At 45.7% G+C, this 21918-nt stretch overlaps 1 protein-coding gene across 3 annotated transcripts in view; it reads right to left on the bottom strand.

Annotated features, from left to right (window-relative positions):
- Positions 1-426: 426 nt before the first annotated feature.
- The window catches only part of upf2 (UPF2 regulator of nonsense mediated mRNA decay), a 34277-nt gene continuing 12785 nt past the window's right edge, over positions 427-21918 (bottom strand). The window contains exons 14-22 of one of the 3 annotated variants that reach the window (XM_085250787.1): positions 20943-21218; positions 20585-20768; positions 18845-18999; positions 18358-18462; positions 18156-18254; positions 17448-17612; positions 15223-15364; positions 3818-3938; positions 427-1131 (exon numbers count right to left, since the gene is read on the bottom strand). In XM_085250787.1, coding sequence (XP_085106913.1) covers positions 1122-1131; positions 3818-3938; positions 15223-15364; positions 17448-17612; positions 18156-18254; positions 18358-18462; positions 18845-18999; positions 20585-20768; positions 20943-21218 — 1257 coding nt within the window. In that variant the 3' untranslated portion in view covers positions 427-1121. Of the gene's footprint in view, positions 3709-3817; positions 3939-15222; positions 15365-17447; positions 17613-18155; positions 18255-18357; positions 18463-18844; positions 19000-20584; positions 20769-20942; positions 21219-21918 lie in introns of all 3 variants that reach the window. The other 2 variants (XM_085250788.1, XM_085250786.1) reach the window with 2 other exon arrangements.

Here is a 21918-nt window from a genome sequence, read left to right as displayed (position 1 = left end):
ACCTTTGTAACGTCTTCTTATTCTCCATCTTAAATCTCCGGTCCCAATGTCTGGTGTTCACATTAAACAAGACAAAAAAAATTCTAATAATGAGGTCAGTGTTTCTACAAGTTTTGAGCCAAAAGCACAGGCCCCACCCACCGGCTTAGGGGGGGGGCAGCCAATCAGAAGACAGCTGACTTAACTGTGAATCATGCAAAGCTACTCTGAGAGGATCCAAGAATAATTACATGAAGCAGGAAATGGGACTAATAGGTCGCCTTTAAAGGTCTTGCTATAATCTGTATAGGAGAGTAAGTACCTAATCAATAACAATTATGTGATGATTAGAAATGAACTGTAATGAACTCTAGAAAATAACTGTGACATACGTCTTTTAAAAATGTAACTGTTGATCAAAAAAATACCTGTGAGACATGTCCACGGTTTCATTTTTATTTAAGTAAAACTAAGAAGCGACACAAAGCTATAAATCAGCTCGTTGCACACCATCGGTCGCTGTTCGATTAGCACGTCTTTCTCTGAATCACTGGTCAGTTTATGAACACCCAACTCATTCGTCTTTTGCTGCTTCGCACAGAATTGGACCGAGCTGTTCATGGAGTCAAAAATCAATCAATCAAACAAACAAACAAAAAAATCCCTTGCTAGTCTCGTGTAAAAGTTGTGCACTCGCAGATTTGAACTCCTAAAGACGAGTCACTTTTTCCTCTGCCTGGTGCAGTGGTGGCAGCAGGTGAGTCGATCTCGCCTCTCCCCGCCTATCTCGCCATCAGTCTGCAGGTCAGCTGTTTCTAATTCATTCTCTGGTTCAGACAGTTGTGTTTTTTTGTCATCTCAGGTAACAGACAAAAAAGAAAGAGAGCCACCTGTCTGACCCCCTGACCTCTGACCCAATTCCCTCCCCCTGTCAGTTCTTCTTCTCCTTCTCCTGTGTGTGTTCATGTCAGGGGTTTGGTCTGTCCCCAGCTTCAGGGGGTGTCTGGAGAACTCGTTCCCTTGTTTTCGACCGGTTTCCCTTCCGATCTTCTCGTTTTCCTCTTGCGCGCGCTCTCTCTCTCTCTCTTTTGCTGGTTCATTCTCTCTCTGCCTCGCTTGCTCAGCCTGGGCCCAGACTCCCATCAGCGTCTCCTGGAGGACAGAGTAGGACATTTACTGCAGAGGTGCTGAAAGTAAAGCTAAAGCCTGACCCCTTCAAAATAAAACTACTGTGAAAAAAAACATTTCTGTTAAATAAAATTAAAATAAAAACTAGACCTTTGAAAAAAAGAAGAAAAAAAAAAAAACTTCAAACCAATTCAGACAATTTTTTGAACTTGGAAAACCTAAGACAAAATAACAGAAGAGGTTTTTGTATTTGCTTGTTATTACAAATCTGAACGTTGAGGTTTCGATTATCGAGGTTTTAAATATCTACAACAGGGGTCGGCAACCCTGGGCATGCATGCCACAGCTGGCACGCGAAGGGTTAACCGATGGCACGACCATAGCTGGACTGGCCATTGCGCATTTGCCCGGTGGCCCGATGGACATTTTTCGTTTTTATGGGCCGATGATTTTTTTTTTTTTGTAACGGTATAAACAATGAAAGGTGGTGGATTGGCCAGATGCTGGCCGATGTGTAAAAATAACTTGTTGTTTGGTGGTGGCTATGGCGGAGCTTCCACAGAGGCCAGCAGGTGGATGAGGGAAGGGGAGGCAGGAGGAGAGACGCGAGGCGGCCGCCGGTCCGACTGTCAGGTGAACTGAACTTCAGGTAAGAAGTTATGACCTGCAGTCTGTCTGGGTCAGATATAAACCAGGTTTAGGTGTATTGTTGTGAGGAGACCATAAACAGCATTTGCATTTTCTATTGTACAGTTCATTTGCTGTTATGGAGTTCTTGTTATGGATAAAAAGTGTCTTTTTTTTGTTTCAAAATAGCTGATAACTATTTGCTGATAGCTGCCAACATCTGCGAACAAATATAATTCTATAAAGTTGTTCTATATAGTGTGTAACTGTTCATATAGAGCGTTATTAAATTTATTGCTAATGCAATCATATGGCACATTGACTTCTGAGGAAATTTTAGATGGCACTCATCATCAGAAAGATTGCCGACCCCTGATCTACAAGACTGAGCGTCAGCTACTTTCAAAAAGTTTATTTTCTATACTGATTTTACTAAAACCATCTTCTAAATCTATCACTGAAAACAAACAAACAAAAAAACCCCAAAAAAAACATAAACATTCACAACTAAACTGAAATGACCAAACCTGCTCCTTAAATATATGAAAAACGCTTTTCCTGCTCAAGTTTCTTTTTTAATGTCTGGATTCCACTCTTGACTTTGGGGTTTTTCATACATCAGTTAAATGATTGAGGTAGTGGACAGACTATTTGTGTGTTATACAAAGTAAAAGTGCTGTTTTTGTACATAGAGTTTGGTGTGTCTCTAGAACACAACTACTGTTTGCTGTTAGCATTGGGACAAAAATATTAGAACAGGATGTATTTGTTTTTCAGACACCGAAAAAAAAAATTTTTTCATTATGCTCTAAGTCCAAGATTTCTTTGTTTTTTGTTCTCCACCACCTAAAAGCTCCACCAACCGGCAGCAGCTAGCCTCTAACTGTGGACTACAGAGGCTGTTTAGAGCTTTTAATGTGAAAACAGCTTCCTGCTGCAGATGGAAATCCAGTCTTGAAGTCTGACGTCATTAGCAGTTTCCAGTTCCAAACTCTGCTTCAGGTCCCAAAGTCAAACGAACACTGCCACATCACTGAGTTAGAAGTTAGCAAGGAGTTAGCTCGCTAGTTTCCACCTTAACATGATATACCATTTTCTGACTGAGGAATTTCTGAAAAAAAAATAAAACATACAGCTCTGGTATCACTTCTGACATAAATGAAGACAGGAAACTAAACAGCAGTGACGTTTGTAGGGATACTCAAGTTGGGCTAGCTGGTATATAATGATATGGTATGTGGTGGCTAGCTACAGAGCTATGGTTAGCATAACATAAACACAGTAAAGCTGGAGGATGAACGCTAACTTTTTTCCACTCGAAAAAAGTTAACGCGAGGGTTCCTGATGGTTAGGGACAAATGCAATCGCATGGCAGGATGCTGTAAACAGACCAAACTTCAGTCAGGAGAACAACTGTTAAAATTCATCCACAATACGAGGTTAGTCATTAACATACTGCTGCACTGACTGGTTTTAAAAGCTAAGCTTTAAAATGAACAGTGGTAATAAAAACAGAGGCGCCAACAATGATCAATGACTATTTGCAAAATAGAGCAAAGATAAAGAGGAGTAGAATATAATAGGTTTTTTTTTTAAAGCCACTCAGATATACCGTCATAATAATAACGTCTCGTGTTGTGCTTTGGTTTTAGAGATACAACAAAGATGCACGAAGCGGTGTTGATGTCAACATGTAACCAGGAAGTGATCTTTATTTGCAGACTTCAATTTTTAAAGGGAAAAAAAAAAAAAACTAAATAAACTTACTTGAACTGTCTGCACTTAAAAAATGAGATTCAGTGAAAATAGGAACAAGATGTCCTCAATACTGAGATTTTTTGCTTGCTAAAGCCTCGCCTTTGGACTGCTGCAGCTCTGGCTCTTTTAGCCTACTCCAACTCATATCTTTGGTTTCTCTCCTGCTTCTCCTGCCTGTCTCGCTTCTCCTGACTTTCATTTCTTGCTCTTTTCTCTCTGTTCAAAGAGACACCAACGAGGCGCTTTCAGTGCACGGTGAACTTAACAAACACTAAACTGACACAACCTGTAGCCAGACTGTCGCCGATTGGGGACCGAGCCTCACCTTCCTCCGGTCTTGAAGATGAGGTCAGCGTTGGGAGCGCCTTTCGGGTGCTGGTAGCGGGGACGGCGCTCCCGGTTGGTGTTGGCTGGAGCCGGACGCTGGGCCAAAGACTGCATCATCTCTGTGACATGGAGAGGAAAAAGGAAGTTCAGTCAGAAAACTGATATCAGAATCAGAATCAGAATCAGAATGGGGTTTATTGCCAAATGTTGAGCAGGTTTACAACATTAGGAAATTGCTGCGGTGCTTCAGTGCAAACATAGTGTCATAAATAGCACTTAAATAGACATGGAAAAAAATAAAAGTAGGGATAAGAATTAAAAGTGCTACGTGGAAAGATATGTGCATGAGATATACATGAGATATATACATGAGAATAAGAATTAAGAGTGCTACGTTGAAAGATATATACATGAGTGCAGGTGGTGATCAGTGCCAAACATAGAATGATGCAGTGACACAGCGTAGGGTCATGTGTTAGTGGTGGGTACAGTCATACGGTTATTGTTCATGTGTCCAACAGCAGAGGGGAAGAAACTGTTCTTATGGCGAGAGGTTCTGGTGCGAATGGACCGGAGCCTCCTGCCTGAGGGGAGCAGGTCAAACAGACTGTGTCCAGGGTGAGAAGGGTCAGCTGAGATCCGAGCTGCACGCCGCAATGTCCTGGAGGTGTACAGGTCCTGCAAAGATGGGAGTCTGCAGCCAATCACCTTCTCAGCAGAGCGCACAACACGCTGCAGTCTCTGTTTGTCCCTGATAGTGGCTCCAGCGTACCACACGGTGATGGAGGAGGTGAGGATGGACTCGATGATTGCAGTGTAGAACTGCATCATCGTCCGTGTTGGCAGGTTGAATTTCTTCAGCTGCCTCAGGAAGTACATCCTCTGCTGGGCTTTCTTGATGACGGAGGTGATGGTGGGCTCCCACTTCAGGTCCTGGGTGATGGTGGTACCCAGGAAGCGGAATGAGTCCACAGAGGTGATGGGGGTGTCAGTCAGGATGATGGGGGGGGAGTGGGGCTGTGTGCTTCCTGAAGTCCACAATAATCTCCACTGTCTTCTGGGCATTCAGCACCAGGTTGTTGTGGCTGCACCAGGACACCAGACGTTCAACCTCCCTCCTGTAGGCAGACTCGTCCCCGTCCGAGATGAGTCCAATAACGGTGGTGTCATCTGCAAACTTGATTAGCTTGACAGACTGGTGGGTGGAGGTGCAGCAGTTGGTGTACAGGGAGAAGAGCAGAGGAGAAAGAACACAGCCCTGAGGGGAGCCGGTGCTGATGGTCCGGGAGTCCGAGACATTCTTTCCCAGCCTCACATGCTGCTTCCTGTCCGTCAGGAAGTCAGTGATCCACCGGCAGATGGGATCAGGCACATTCATCTGGGAAAGCTTGCCTCGGAGATGGTCTGGAAGGATGGTGTTGAAGGCAGAGCTGAAGTCCACAAACAGGATCCTGGCGTAGGTTCCTGGGGAGTCCAGATGCTGCAGGATGAAGTGTAGGGCCATGTTGATGGCGTCGTCTACAGACCTGTTGGCTCTATATGCAAACTGCAGGGGGTCCAGGAGGGGGGCCGTGAGGGTCCTGAGATGGGAGAGAACTAGGCGCTCAAAAGACTTCATGACCACAGATGTCAGAGCCACGGGTCTGTAGTCATTTAGTCCAGTGATCCTAGGTTTCTTGGGGACAGGGATTATGGTGGAGGACTTGAAGCAGGCAGGCACATGACATGCCTGCAGTGAGGAGTTGAAAATGCCAGAAAACACTGGGGCCAGCTCGTTTGCACAGTGTCTGAGGGTGGCAGGAGACACACCGTCTGGGCCGGGAGCTTTCCGAGCATTCAGGTTCTTAAACTGCTTCCTCACATCTGCTTCATGAATATGAAGAGTTGTGGTGGGAGGAGGTGGTGTGAAATCCTCTTTTGTGTGGGGTGAGGAGGGGGGTGTTGTAGGTGAACGGTTTGAAGGTGGTGATGGCTCTATGTAGGGGGGAGAGGTGGGGGAATTAGTGTCCAAAGTGTCTCTATTGTTGGGGCCGTTGGAGGTGTGAAGGCTGCCTGATGGCTCGTCAAAACGGCAGTAGAAGTCGTTAAGGGTGTTGGCTAAGAGCAAGTCATCAGTGGAGTGGGGGGTTTTAGGCTTGTAGTTTGTGATATTCCTAAAACCTTTCCACACAGAGGCCGAGTCATTCTCTGAGATCTGCTGCTGCATCTTCTCAGAGTGCTGATGTTTGGCAATGTCCACTTCTTTAGTGAACCTGTACTTGGCCTCTCTGTAGCAGTCCCTGTCTCCGCTTCTGAACGCCTTTCTCTTTTCCAGCCACAGCTTTTTGAGTTTAGGAGTAAACCAGGGTTTGTCATTGTTATAACTCACCCTGGTGCGTGATGGCACAATGCTGTCCTCACAGAAGTGGATATAGGAGGTGACAGTGTCCGTAAACTCGTCCAAGCTGTTAGAAGCAGCCTTCAATGTGTCCCAGTCTGTGGTCTCCAAACACGTGCGAAGCTCCTCCACAGCCTCGTTGCTCCACAGTTTTTTAGTCCTCACGACAGGTTTGGAGAGCTTCAGCCTCTGTCTGTACGCGGGGATTAGGTGGATCATGACGTGGTCAGAAAGTCCGAGTGAAGCGCGGGGCACCGCGCGATAGGCCCCGCTGATCGTGCTGTAACAGTGGTCTAATGTCCTCTCCTCTCTGGTCGGGCATTTAATATACTGCTTATATTTTGGAAGCTCATGGCTCAGATTGGCTTTGTTAAAGTCCCCAAGAGCAATGATGAGAGAGTCCGGGAATGTCCGCTCCGTGTGGAGAATCTGCTCCGCGAGTGCGCACTGAGCTGCCTGCGCATCTGCGTCTGGCGGGATGTAAACAGCGGCCAGGATGAATGAAGCGAACTCCCACGGAGAATAAAACGGTTTGCAGTGGATAAAAAGATATTCCAGAGAGGAAGAGCAGTGCTGAGCAATCACTGTCACATCTGTGCACCAGCCACTATTGATGTAGAAGCAGAGACCTCCACCTTTGGACTTACCGGAGAGAGCGGCCTGCCGGTCCGCGCGCAGCAGATGGAAGCCCTCCAGCTTGAGCGTGCAGTCTGGGATGTTCTCACTGAGCCACGACTCATAAACATAAGACACAGGAGGAGGCAAAGTCTCTGTTCATGCTTCTCATCAGGGCCAGTTCGTCAATCTTATTGCCGAGTGAGCGTACATTAGAAAGGAAGATCCCAGGAAGAGCAGTTCGCAGTCCGCGTCTCCTCAAACGCACGAGTGCGCCGGCTCGCTTCCCTCTCTTTCGGCGTCTCGCTTTCCTGGTCAGAGTCAGCAGTAAATCTGCCGCAGATGCGACAAATATTGGAAATAAATCCACAGGCGTTGTAGTCCTGTAGTTAAGGAGCTCTTCTCTGGTGTACGAGTATCCAGAGGAGTGCCCAGACACAGAGAAAATGCACAAAAACAAAACAAAAGTAACGCACTGAAGCACCAGGGCGACCATCCGCGGCGCCATCTTGGTCTACATATGGTCTATGTTATGGCCCTGTCCATAATCTGTTTTGGTGGCTGTTGTTGTCTGTGCCTTTAAGTCTTTGCAGGTCCCGGAGTGGATGAGCTGACGGCTGCTGATTGGTCCCCTGGCCATGTGATCTTCATTCAAATCCCTCACCAGCAGTTGTCCCGGGGCAGCCACTGACAGCAGCAGCAGACCTGACCCTGGCCTCCAAAACCTGAGACTTTTGTGCCTGTGACTTTGTGCGACTTTTTTGGAGTTTTGTATATAGTGTGTACATTAGTTTTCATTGTAAATAGCCTTGTAAATAGCACTGCAACAGAAGGGGTGAGCTGCCTTATTGTTTTTCCTTGCACTGTTTTCTCCTGTTTATTTCAGTTAGGGAGTTAGGTGTAGCGCTTGTCTTTTGTTTGATATTTGATTTCACATAGGGTTGTAGATAACACCTCCTCCTGACTTAGCTTGTTTTGTTTGTTATTTTGGCCTTTGTTCACCCCGGAGCTTCATTTTTGCAGTGCAGAAAAATAAATCACGATTCACTAAGAAATTGGTTTCCCTTTGTGTATGGTTTTGGGGACCAGGGCGGGGCAATTCTTTCAAACTTGTGTTGCGTTCCTGTACCCCTAGACTGGGGCGTAACATAAAGTGGGGGCTCGTCCTTTTTTTTTTCTTTTGCCATTCTTTTTGCTCATTGTATTTTGTGGGTTGTCTGCAGTTTTTGGTTGGCAGTTTTCTTGTAGTGTTGGGGGTGATCTAGTCACAATGACTTTTGATGTGGATGATTTTGCACTACAACCCACCGTGGATAAGTTGGATCGATGCACAAAGGCGGATTTGTTGTTGGTGGCAGATTTGTTTAATGTTAGTGTGCCTTTACATGCTAAAAAGGCAGAAATTAAGCAGTGCCTGACAGCTCAGCTGGTGGATAAGGGGGTATTTGCGGAGTCGAAACCTCGGCCGGTTGAGGCGACTGGAGGTTTGGTGGTGGATGCGGGAGCAGAAGCTGCTGCAACCATCCCAAAAGCTCCCAGTGGACGGGTGTCGCCAGGGGCGGAGGCTCCTGCTGCCATTCAGATCCCAAACGTTAGCCCAGCCGGACAATCAACAGGATTGGTTACGGAGGATCTTGGGCTCGCCCTTCGCCTGAAAGAGGTGGAGCTTGCGACTAAGTCCAAAGAAGTTGAGCTTATGCATCTCCGCATAAGGGCTATGGAGCTGGATCCTTCCCGGCAGCGCAATGTTACCTCTACCCCAGTGAGTAAAGTTGTGAGTAAATCTTCTGATTCACTCTCCTCTGACCAATTTGATGCAAGCAGGCAAATTGCTTTAGTGCCACCTTTCAGAGAAAGTGAGGTTGACTCTTACTTTAATGCCTTTGAACGCATCGCAACCACTTTGAAATGGCCCAAGGATGTGTGGAGTTTGTTGCTGCAGTGTAAATTGGTGGGGAAAGCACAGGAAGTGTGTGCGAGCTTGTCTATTGATGACAGCCTGGATTATGAAATTGTGAAATCCACTATTTTAAGGGCTTATGAGCTAGTTCCAGAGGCATATCGCCAGAGGTTTCGGTCGTGTGAAAAATCTGCCAACCAAACACATGTAGAGTTTGCCAGGGAGAAGACTCTCTTGTTTGATAAGTGGTTAGCTGCAAGTAAAGTGAAGGACTTTGCTCAGCTAAGAGAATTGGTCCTGCTGGAGGAATTCAAAACGTGTCTTCCAGAGAATGTTGTTGTATATATCAATGAGCAAAAGGTGGATTCGTTGTCTAAAGCTGCTGTTCTCGCAGATGAGTTTGTGTTGACCCATCGCGTTGCGTTTTCAGCTGTGCGCCGTGAATGTGCCCCGTTGTCGAAACCTGCGAGGAGTTTGTGGGTTTCTCCTAAGCGTCAAACGCGCCCTGATCAGGTCCCCATGACTGTCCGAGAATGCTTTTATTGCCATGATACTGGCCATCTCATTGCCAGTTGTCCGTCGCTCCGTCGCAAAGAGCAAACTCACACATGGAAAAAGCCAAAAAGCATTGGTTTTGTTCAATCGGTTGCTACTCCTAATCCCGTCAGTGATGAACCAGGAAATGACAGTCTTGACAGCAGTTACCGACCATTCATTTCACAAGGGTTCGCCTCACTGACTGGAATAGAGGAGGATCGCGTGCCGATTGTAATTTTGCGCGACACTGGGGCTGCCCAGTCTCTCATTTTGGAAAGCGCGTTGCCTTTCTCAAGTAACTCGTTTTGTGGTGCTGATGCTCTCGTGTGGGGAGTGAAAATGAGTGTGTTACGAGCTCCGCTGCACAGAGTCTTCCTACAGTCGCCTCTCGTTTCGGGCCCGGTAACAGTTGGGGTGCGCGCTCGCTTGCCCGTGCAGGGGGTTACTATGATTCTGGGGAATGATCTAGCCAATGGGAAAGTTTTCCCGATCCCTGAAATAATTGAAAACCCCGTCGATGATTTTGATTTTGTTTCCGAGCCTGCTGCTGACAGTCTGCCCTCTGTTTTTCCTGCCTGTGTTGTCACACGCGCCCACAAGCGTAAATATGGTGATGTTGACTTGTCTGACTCTTTTCTATGTTCTGAAGCTGTTCCTGAGAAAGCTGAACTGCCTGTGGAAAAAGCTGAAAAATGTGTGTCTGATAAACTGCTACCCGCTACACCTGACCTGTCTTTTGAGGTAAACAAAACAGATTTTATTCATGCGCAACAGAATGACCCGACTTTGGCCAAATATTTACTTGCCGCAAATTCAAGCGATCAGAATCCCCGTGTCTACAGCATTGAAAATGATGTGTTAATGCGCAAATGGCATCCTCCCTCCTCTAGTGATCTTGGCTGGAACGTATTTCAACAAGCAGTTGTACCGCAAAAATTCCAACACCAAGTACTCAGCCTAGCACATGACAGTTTCTCTGGACATTTAGGAATTAGGAAGACCTACCTTCGTATTCTGCGTCACTTTTTCTGGCCAGGTTTGAAGACTGATGTGACCAAATATTGCCGCTCTTGCCACGTTTGCCAGGTCAGCGGAAAACCCAACCAGGTTATTCCTCCTGCTCCATTGCACCCAATCCCAGCCTTAGGCGAACCATTTGAGCACATAATCATCGATTGTGTAGGTCCGCTTCCAAAAACCAAGTCAGGACATCAGTACCTCTTGACTTTAATGTGCGCCGCCACACGCTTCCCCGAGGCTATTCCGTTACGCACTATCAAAGTCAAAGCCATTGTCAGAGCATTAGTAAACTTTTTCTCCCTTTTCGGTTTGCCTAAATCAGTTCAAACAGACCAAGGGTCTAACTTCATGTCCAAGATATTCGCTCAGGTCTTAAAATCGCTATCCATCAAGCATCAAAAATCCAGTGCATATCACCCCGAATCACAGGGTGCGCTTGAGCGTTTCCACCAGACTTTAAAAGCCATGATGAGGAAGTTCTGCCTCGAGTCAGGAAGAGAGTGGGACGAAGGTCTGCCACTTCTCCTTCTAGCGGTGAGGGAGAGTGTGCAGGAGTCCACGGGTTTCAGTCCCGCAGAGCTGGTGTTTGGACACACAGTGCGTGGTCCCCTGCGGCTGCTTAAAGAGAGATATCTGTCCGACACAGCTACCCCCGAGCAGAACGTATTAGATTACGTAAGTTGTTTTAGGGAGCGTCTGCATAAAGCATGCGAAATTGCACGCGAGGCTCTTTCCGCGTCTCAGGAAAAAATGAAAAGGAAATTCGACAAAAAGTCCATGCAGAGAAAATTTGAAGTGGGTGACAAAGTGTTGACTCTCCTACCCGTTCCTGGATCCTCTCTCCAGGCAAAGTTCTGTGGGCCCTATACTGTCCAAGAGAAACTGAGTGACACAGATTATGTTATAGGTACCCCAGACCGTAGGAGAAAGCGTCGTGTGTGTCATGTTAATCTGATGAAGCCTTATTTTGTTCGTGATGCAGGTGTAAACTCCTCCTCATCCCCCGCTGCGCTGTCTGCCGTGTCGGTAGTTGTGCCAGCATCCCCGTCTCAGTATAGCCCAGAAAGTGATGGCTTAGCTTTCGTTTGTGCTGAGGGTTGCTCCCGACTCAGAAACTCTGAAGTATTGGATAAGTTGAATTCCCACCTAAAACATTTAGATGAGGCTGCCCAGACCGATGTGTGTTCTCTGATCAATACTTACCCATCTCTGTTTGCTGACACTCCGTCTCGCACTACTGTCCTCGAACATGACATAGATGTAGGTGACCACCCTCCGATCAAACAACACGCTTATCGTGTGAACCCTACCAAACGTGCACTTTTTCAGCAAGAAGTTTCCTACTTGCTGGAAAATGGTCTTGCTGTCCCTAGTTCGAGTGCCTGGAGTTCCCCATGCCTTCTTGTGCCGAAGGAAGACAAAACTCCACGTTTTTGTAGTGATTTTCGAAAAGTGAACAGTGTGACCAAACCCGACTCCTACCCTCTTCCCCGCATGGAAGATTGTGTTGACAGGGTTGGCTCTGCAAAGTTTGTCACCAAACTGGACTTATTAAAGGGTTATTGGCAAGTTCCCCTCACTCCGCGTGCATCTGAAATTTCTGCTTTTGTCACTCCGGACCACTTCCTCCAATACACCGTCATGCCTTTTGGCCTTCGAAATGCCCCTGCCACATTCCAACGCCTTATGCACATTGTCTTAGGTGGTGTCACAAACTGTGAAGTGTACTTAGACGACATTGTAGCCTATTCAGAGACTTGGTCAGATCACCTTGGAACACTCACGGAGATTTTTGAAAGATTACAAGAGGCATCCCTTACCCTAAATCTTGCCAAATGTGACTTTGGTAAGGCCACTGTGACTTATCTAGGGAAGCAGGTGGGTCAGGGACAGGTGCGCCCCCTGCTGGCTAAAATCCAGGCTATCCTAGATTTCCCTGTGCCTCGCACTAGACGTGAGCTTCGCCGGTTCCTTGGTATGGCCGGCTATTATCGTGGCTTCTGTAAGAATTTTGCAGATGTAGTTGCACCTCTCACCAGTCTCACAAGTGTGTCAAAACCATTTGTATGGTCCCCCACATGCCAGAATGCTTTTGAGTCTGCCAAAGCTCTCCTCTGCAGCACACCAGTACTTGCCGCTCCTGTTTTCACACATCCGTTTAAACTTGAGGTGGATGCCAGCGCCAACGGTGCAGGTGCGGTACTGTTGCAGGAGGATAGGCAGGGTGTTGATCACCCAATTGGTTACTTTTCGAAAAAATTCAACTCCCACCAACAGAAATACAGCACCATTGAAAAAGAAGCCCTCTCTCTATTGCTTGCTCTACAGCATTTCGAGGTCTATGTCGGTTCCAGTTCAGCACCTGTCATTGTTTACACAGACCACAACCCCCTCGTGTTTTTGACCCGAATGCAAAATTCTAACCAAAGGCTCATGAGATGGTCCCTCTTAGTACAAGATTTCAATCTGGAGATCCATCACAAAAAAGGGACAGAGAATGTACTGGCAGATGCGCTGTCACGTGGTTTTCGGAACCCCTAAGCGCCAAACATCTTTAGGGGAGATGTTTGGTCTTGGGAAGGGGGGTGTTATGGCCCTGTCCATAATCTGTTTTGGTGGCTGTTGTTGTCTGTGCCTTTAAGTCTTTGCAGGTCCCGGAGTGGATGAGCTGACGGCTGCTGATTGGTCCCCTGGCCATGTGATCTTCATTCAAATCCCTCACCAGCAGTTGTCCCGGGGCAGCCACTGACAGCAGCAGCAGACCTGACCCTGGCCTCCAAAACCTGAGACTTTTGTGCCTGTGACTTTGTGCGACTTTTTTGGAGTTTTGTATATAGTGTGTACATTAGTTTCATTGTAAATAGCCTTGTAAATAGCACTGCAACAGAAGGGGTGAGCTGCCTTATTGTTTTTCCTTGCACTGTTTTCTCCTGTTTATTTCAGTTAGGGAGTTAGGTGTAGCGCTTGTCTTTTGTTTGATATTTGATTTCACATAGGGTTGTAGATAACACCTCCTCCTGACTTAGCTTGTTTTGTTTGTTATTTTGGCCTTTGTTCACCCCGGAGCTTCATTTTTGCAGTGCAGAAAAATAAATCACGATTCACTAAGAAATTGGTTTCCCTTTGTGTATGGTTTTGGGGACCAGGGCGGGGCAATTCTTTCAAACTTGTGTTGCGTTCCTGTACCCCTAGACTGGGGCGTAACAGTCTACATATGAAAAATATTTCACATTTCAACAGTTTATGACAACAAGGAGACAAAAACCAAAAACAAGCAGACACAAACTGATGACTAATAAAAAACACTACGAGCATGGATGACTGATCTTGTCCTGTGTTAGCAGTTATTATGGCTTTTATCAGGCCGCTGCTGAATACATGTGTGTGAATGGGTGGATGACTGGATGTGTAAAGCGCTTTGGGGTCCTTAGGGACTAGTAAAGCGCTATGCAAATACAGGCCATTTACCATTTACATGAACAGGAAGCACGTCCAGTGTCCTTACGCTTAATTTAAGCTTCTGTGTTGAGCCTACCTGCAACCTGCGAGGGGCATTTGTTTTTTGTTGTTTTTTGTTGCCCTGCAGTTTCACCAACAGAACATTGTCATTCAAGTTGATTTAAAACGATGTGACTACGGTGAAGATTTAACATGTATACACTGCACCTTAGTGGAATAAAATCAGCAACGTCCAGGACTGAACTATGTGGAACCAACAAGTAGCAAAACCTGCAGTTCCGCTGATGGCCACTAGCCAAACCCACAGACTTTCACATTTAAATGACAAATTTACTGCATAAATAAAAAGCCTAGTTTGGTCTCCATAGCTTCTTTAGTCCTTGTTGACTTTAAATCACTACAAATGGATTTGTTGTCATTTCCCTTAGAGGTTTCACTCAGAGCCAAATTATATTTAACCACAGACTGTCTGAGGAGGGTGCACAGTATCCTGCGGGACCAACATCACCCTGCGCGCCACCTTTTCCATCTGCTGCCCTCAGGGAGAAGGTACAGGTCTATACAGGCCAGAACATCCAGACTGGCCAACAGCCTGTATCCACAGGCTGTGAGGCTCCTGAACTCTCTGCCCCCCTCTCACGGACAATAACCATATCCAACTTCTTAAAAGCAATGAACTGGTCTGCATTGGTGCATCATATCTTTATTCTCTTCCCCCTCCTGCCCCCCCCCCCTCTTTCTTAAATAGATAACTATCATATCTGATATCATATCTCACAGTACAATAATATTGAATGGGTTGCATTGTTGTATTTTGTCATGTTTCTCAGGTCTTTGTCTGAATTTCTACGAACATTATTGCTAAGGATTGTCTTATTGCATTGGAGTCACACTGGGTTAAATATGTACACTTGGGTTTTAAGGGGTATTTATTATTTTCTTCTTTTTTTGGGTTGTATGGAAGCCCCAAACGCAATTTCATTGTTCTTGACAATGACAATAAATAAATAAATACTAAATACTAAATACTTGTTGCCTCTACTGAAAACATCCCCCCTGCAAAGGTCCAGTCTGAACCCATAAACCTCCTACTACTAAAGCTCCTCTGAGGTAAGCGGCAGCAGCAGAAAGTGAAGGTTTATCAGGACTCTTACATTTCTAGAGTAATTATTAGAAGCCAATAAAAACCTAATACCTTGAAAAAAAATGAATCAAACTCATGCACTCACCTTTTAACCACGCCCCCCGACAATACACAACTATAATAATCTGTGCAGATTTAAGGTGGAAATGAACCAGCTTTTTCTTGTCAGTGTGACCTTGCACAGAGAAAGAACTTCAAAGGACTCACTGGGTAAGCAAAACAACACACCCTGATTTCAGGTCAAAGGTCACCGTTTGCTTTCACAGATCAGATATGAAACAGAAGCCGATCCACTCGTGTAACCTGGGCAGATGCGGTAACAAACAATAAACAAACAGTTTCCATGGTTACCCTGGTAGTCCTCCTGCTCCTGCCGCTCGTTGATGTCCAGAGTGAGCTTTTTCATTCTCATGCGCTCCTCCTGCTCGGCCTGCTGCTGGTTGAAGTGATTCGCCGCCAGGTGGGAGGAGAGCGGCACGTTCAGGATCTTATACTGTTCAGGAGAATGAAAGACAGTTTAGCTGGACAAAGGCATTTTTTTATAAGTTCACATTCCGATAATTCAACAGCATTGTTTAAAGTTATCATTTTGTCTCAAATCGTAGATTAATTATTTATGCTTGGATCAGCTTGTAAGTTGCAGAGTGCCCTCTGGTGGATAAACTACGCAACATCAACACTAATAACCTGGCTGAAGGGTGTTTCTCTGGTCTCACCTGTGCTTTTTAAATAGTATTCATCCATCAGATACCGATAGATGTCTCTCCATGTCTATCCGGTATCTGATAGAAGTTGATAGTGACATATCAGCTCAGTCTTTTTGTGTAGGCATCGCTGCTCAGCCCCCCTCAGCTCTGTCAATGTACTGTTGGCAACTTGCAATTTATTGTCCCCAAAGAGAAAGTTTGTTTCAGGACTCAAAGTATAAAGTATAGTAGTATTTCAGTCAGGTTCTAGTAATTACAGCATAGCATTTTTAAAAACTTTTTTTTTTTAAACTAACTAATTAATTAATTAATTACAGTGTAGCATGACTACATGCAAAGTGTATGTAAACTAGAATTCACACCAGACGTCGCGAATACAGGCAGATCTCAACTTAAATTATTTTAACTTCACACTGTATCATGAAAATCCATTCACTGGGATTCTCCTGACGCATGAGAGAATCGAGGAAAGACCGGTCGACTGAAGCAGAGCTTCACCTTCAGACAGATGGAAAACGGTAGAGGGCTCGAAGAAGCGTGCAGAAAGAAAGCTTCTGACAGTCTTTCTGTAGGGTGTACTCTGCGGTTTTCTTTAGGCCAGAAAGTGATTCATCTTGTGAAGTTACAATAGTGTTTGACTGACAGCAGAATTTCTTACTCTCTGAAAACTGATATCAGTCCCTCAACTGGCTGAGCATGAGATTTCTAGAGCTACAGATCTCTCAGACACACCGACAAAGACGCCCTGTGTGCGTTGGCGTTTCTGGCAGCTGTTTTTCAAGCAGGCTGAACGCTGCATGAAACCTCTGTGCACAGGCAAAGTGCTGGACACACCCAGCAGCACAACAACCAGCCTCTGCCCTCAAACCACACATTCCACCACGCAGCGGCTGGCCTTAACGGACGCACGCACGCACGCACACACACACACACACACACACACACGTGTGTGTTTCTGTATGTGTGTTAGGATGCCTGCTGACATACACGCAGTTTTTTCCATCTATAGTGCTGAAACTGTTTCTCTCAGGAAGCCTTACATACATAATGGGCACAGTTAGAGAACACAGAGGGGCATTTAGCAGGAAATTTTCCTCAGAAGGACATGAAGACCAGAAACGGAGCAAAAAGAGACTCATTAGTGTACCAACATCCACCTCAGGGGTGCAAACATGACTCTGAATGATAAAGCTGCTGAATCAACTTCAGACAGAAGCAACATCAACAGTCCTGCAGAAATGCCCTCCCTAGAATAGACAGACACTGAAACTGGCTCAGATAAAGTACACACACACACACACACACACACACACACACACACACACACACACACACAAAGTCAACATTATTAAGCATTCATTTATGCACACCATCTCCTTAAAGAACAACCAGGATGAACTTTAAAATTGTTCATCCTGCAGAGAACAAATTAGCAGAGCTAACAAACACATAGGCTGCTTTTGTGAACTACAGGAGCTACAGTCCTGCACTCTGTGAGTGGCAGCTAAAGGAGATTGTTACTGTAACCTGCAGTTGCAGGAGCGAGAGTGCAGACAGTTTTCACACCTGATCGCTCCACTATTCATCGCCATTACGTGTAAATTCTACTGTTAATGTGGAATATTTTAGAAACCTTAAGTGCAGGACTCAGTGTACCCTGCAGGATCATTCCACAGAAGATCGGCCAAATAACTGTAGCATACTAATCGAGTTACAAACCCTTAGAAGATTATTTTGGCCGAGAAGGGTAGAAGATGAACCCGGTATCAAAATGTGGTTAAAAAAAAGACTTTTCACCTGCAACAAACTGCTGTGACCAGCCTGATTTTTAAAGAAGTGCAATAGCTTGGCACATAGATGCCACCTTACCTGCTGCTTATTGCCTTTGCGAGTCAGCATGACAAACTGCATGGTATCGGAGATGTCCGAGTCTCCCTCACTAATGCATGGCTGTCCCTTCTTCAGCTGACTCTTCAGCTGCAGAGGAATGGCAACATCCAGCTGGTGCACCTTCACCGCCTCGCCACTACGCTGCTGCAGTGACACAACACACAGTGAAGAGTCAGTCTGCGAGGTCTGGATCAAAGCTGAGGAGACCTGTACTACTCTATGTTTTCTTATGTTTGTAAAGTGCTTCTTTTCACTGAGCAAATTCATCATGTCCAGAATATCCCATCATTATCTGGCTTACATCAGCAAGATGGCTACCAATGCCATAAGGCTACCTGGGTTTCAAACTAGCTGTGAGCATGTTCACATAAAAGAGACTAAGAAAAACAGTGTAATAAAGGCCAAAAGCTACAAATCTGCTGTTAAAAGAAAAACGCTGCATGTAGTTATGAAACTGTGCATGCGTTTTTAGTCGTTATTATGATTACACTCATCTCTTTGATGTTTTTAGAATTCAATCAAATATTCAGAGTGCATGTGTGTGTGTGTGTGTGTGTGTGTGTGTGTGTGTGTGTGTGTGTGTGTGTGTGTGTGTGTGTGTGTGTACGCGCGTGTGCGTTTAAGTCAGTAAAGCCTTTTGCAGCATAAAAAGTATTTCATGGCCAGTGTGGCGGCAGGACGCTATACCTGCAGGTTTTCCAGCATCATCTTGTCCAGAGCCTGAATGAAGTCCTCGTCCTCAGCGCATGCCACGTGCTTCAGCCCGCCGCCACGGATGGTCACCTCCTGCACACACAGGCAGCAAATCAACATCAGCAAAAGCACAAATCTTTAAACCAACAAAATGTATTAAATCTAGATTTATACACAGACATTTCCCATTGCTTACATTGTTCTCCTCGTCAGTCTCGTTCTCCTTGTTGGAGTCGGTCAGGTAATCCGTGTTCTCTTCTTCCTCTTCCTCCCTCTCCTCCTCTTCATTCTCTGACCCTTCCTGTTGGAGAAAAAACCCCCAAAACAAAACAAAAAAAAAAAAACAGTCATAGCTATATTTCTGTTTTTGCCATGCAGCTCTCAGGTTTTTTGATCTGCAGCCGGGTGTGCATGAGTGTGCGGCCATGTTGGATGTGGGGGTATTATCCTAGTTCACCTAATGACCAGGAGAATACTGCGGTGGGTACCTGACCACCATCTTGGAGTTTTGAAACCAGATGTTTCACTTCTGGGCACTGGGCTCCACCACCCTATGCTAGATGCCACTGTTAACTTTAGACTTTAGACTAGGGTTGAATATTTAGCATTTCCTGTAAGTTTGTTCTGTTGCAAGATGGATTTTGTTTGAGGAAGAACGCCAGAATGGGGGAGTCAACACTCACATCCTCTTCCTGTTCGTTCATTTCGCTTTCATTGCCTGACTGCTCTTCGGTCTCTGCGCCTCCCTCTTCATCATCGTCCCCGTCATCATCTTCCTCGTCAAGACCCTCCCCTTCGCTCATGGCACTGGAGCGGCCGTCCTTCTCCATGGCCAGACCTGCACAAGAAAACGTGGAAAGATTCCTCTTTAGGACACGTAAGACTAAAACAATCAGGAGAAATTATATCATAAATGTCTCCGAGCCCAGCCCAGCCTGGGAGAGCAGCTTTACTCAAACAAAGCCCTCAGTTATATATAGAACAAATATTCCAGAGAAAAATTGTTGTGTCTATGAAGCTCGTCACAGAGCATAATTATGCAAGAAAAGGTAACGGCGAAGAAATGAAGTCTGGCAGTGGCGTGGAGTGGAAGATCAGGTCTTGTGTGACTCAAGGACTGAGGAATGTCCGATCCTGGTTGAAGTATGAAAGGTAACAATAGCTCCACTGTTTAGCTTCAGGGGCCTTCATCAATCACTCTCCTCTCCTACATTCCCACACACAAACACATGCTTACTGCTTATCTACCTGCATAAAGGTTTACACACATAAACACAACGGTGATGGAAAGCTGCTGATTACATGTACTTTTATACAGTTTTGAGGTACTTCTGGCTTGTGCTGCTAATCACACCGATGGGGACGTATTAGCAAAGCAGCTGTTAACCTTATCTCTCTCCCATTAATGCCTCTTTGGAGGAATCCGACTCCAAGGAACTACTTTCCCCCCCACTTTTACTCTAAATAACTGAGTACTTTACAGCTCATGTATCTGTACTTTTACTTGAGTACAGGATCTGCGAGGGTGTCCTGCTCTCAGAGGGCGCAGCTGTGGTTTACATTTTTCTCAGCACATTCCAGGTCAACACCTTGGAAACTGTTAAACAAAGCTCACGTTGCTGTGCTGTTATCAGGCCGCAGAGTCAGATACACCTGCTGCGCAAACACTTCCTTCTTCCTCCTCTCCAGATATCATCGTCCTGATTGTGTTTTGGTTTTTACATTCCTGAATATTCGTATTGTCTCCGAGCTCAGATTCTGTGTCGTAAAGATTGTAGTTTCGGGGTTCGAGAAAGAGGTGTTAGGGGTTGCAGCTTATTTACACCTCAGTGGTGAATCTTAACCTCCTAAGACCCGAACTCTTTCATGGCATACATTTTTAATTTCTCTTTGCTATTTGGGCTGATTGGGACCTGATGAATATAAAAACAAAGAATTACATGAGAGTGCTAGAAGAGGTGTACAGACAGCACTTGAAAGAAAATCTCTTAATCGTCACATTTCAGACACTCAACAGACAAAATGAACAAAACAAATGAGTGCATGTCACATGTTTTATCAACAGCACACAAATGCATCTTTGGTGAGATCAGATCTCTCAAGGTTATCAGGCTAGATTAAACTGAAGTCCAGAGGAAGTCTGAAACAGTCGTCATTGATTTTAAAAGATCCTTCCTGAAGTCTCTGTAATGAGTGGGAATGCATGTATTCGGCATTTTAAACAATGAATTCAAACCTGCTCGACAGACAAAGCAGAGGCAGAGAGAGGAGTGACACAGCATGCTCGCTTGCCCTCCCACACACTGGGGAATGCTGCTCTGCCAGGACAACGGAGAGCAACCAAACCGGCAACACCAGCTGCTACACCAACGGCGTCATGCTCCACGCACATTAAAGATGATTACTTAGCGTCACCCTCCTACCTAGTTTGACGAGCACCTCTCTCTCCAGGTCGCTGACTTGCTTGATGGCCTCCTCCAGGGAACTGCTGAGCCTCATCTTAGGCCTGAGCAGCTCCAGCGTGTCGCTGATCATGTAGTCGATATCGATGGGGAACGGGTGGTCCTTGGTCCACACGTCCAGGCTCTTTTTCCACCATATGTACCGCTGCAGACACACAACAACATCTCACTTACTTCACCCCTGACCAGAACACCTCCTGAGCAGACCTCACAGGTCTGTCAAACTCAAAACAGTGGCACAGTGATTATACCCAGTAGATTTACAGAAAATATCAGGGTTCCCGAACATAAAGTATAGGCACTTTAGGAGGTTACGTGCCTGGAAGTAGATGAGGAAACAGTCTAGCTTCCTCTTGCTGGAGCCTCGATCGAAGTATTGGCCGCAGGTATCAAGCAGGGTGCAGACCAGGCGGATGCGGAACAAATGCTCTGGGGGGTCCAGAGGGCTGGGACTGCCGTCCTGATTCACGCCGAAGGAGATGAAGGAGAAGAGGGTGCGGAAAATGACGGCCGACTCCACCATGCGGTAGTTGTAGAGCTCGCCCAGGAACTTGGCGCTGCTGATCCGCCGCTGGTTGAACTTGGGCTGGTTGACCTAGGAAGCGAGGGAAGAAGAGGAGATCCTAAATTGAGATGTCCAACAATATAATATAGGATGCTGCAGGGGAGAAGAAAAAGAAAATGGAGGGAAATTCTTAAAGCTTTTTGCTGCAGGGCTCAAGACCGCCAACGTCCTGGTTGCTAGGAAAAATGCTTGAATTTCGACTGTTTTGAGGTCAGATGGAGGCCAGATCAGGGTCAAATTGTAAGCATGGCTTCTAAAATATGCAAGTAAGCATTTGCAGCTGTGACACAGGCACGACTGTTTGTGTTCAATTATTTTTTTGTAAAATCACAACCTCAGCCAAGCAAATGGAGTCCGACAACATTCCAACATGTCCTGCAACACGTAGCAGACACAAATGACACAGCAACACAGGTGTCCGCTTCAATCAGCTGCCAGTCAAGCAGATAGCATCGGGGTTTTTTTGATCGTCCTGTCCATTCAATGCTCCTGATCTCACCTCTCCTGCACTAAACATCCCAAATATATGACACACGAAGCATCTGCAGCTTCAAGTTACAGCGAGGTTAAAGACGTCCAGAACAGTTATTACAACTCAAAAAAACAAAAAAAAAACAAAAAAAAACCTCCTCAGATTTTCATTTTGAATTTCCACTTTTTAGTTTTGCAAGTAAAAACATCTTTAGTTTAGTTTTTAGTATTTTTTTTAGATAACTGCAGTTAGTTTGTA

Source organism: Mchenga conophoros, linkage group LG17 (assembly GCF_057382185.1).
Source record: "Mchenga conophoros isolate Kocher_MC1m ecotype Shallow Benthic linkage group LG17, M_conophoros_male_GT1.1, whole genome shotgun sequence".
NCBI classification, from domain to species: domain Eukaryota; kingdom Metazoa; phylum Chordata; class Actinopteri; order Cichliformes; family Cichlidae; genus Mchenga; species Mchenga conophoros.
This window is presented reverse-complemented; position numbering and strand designations above follow the sequence as displayed.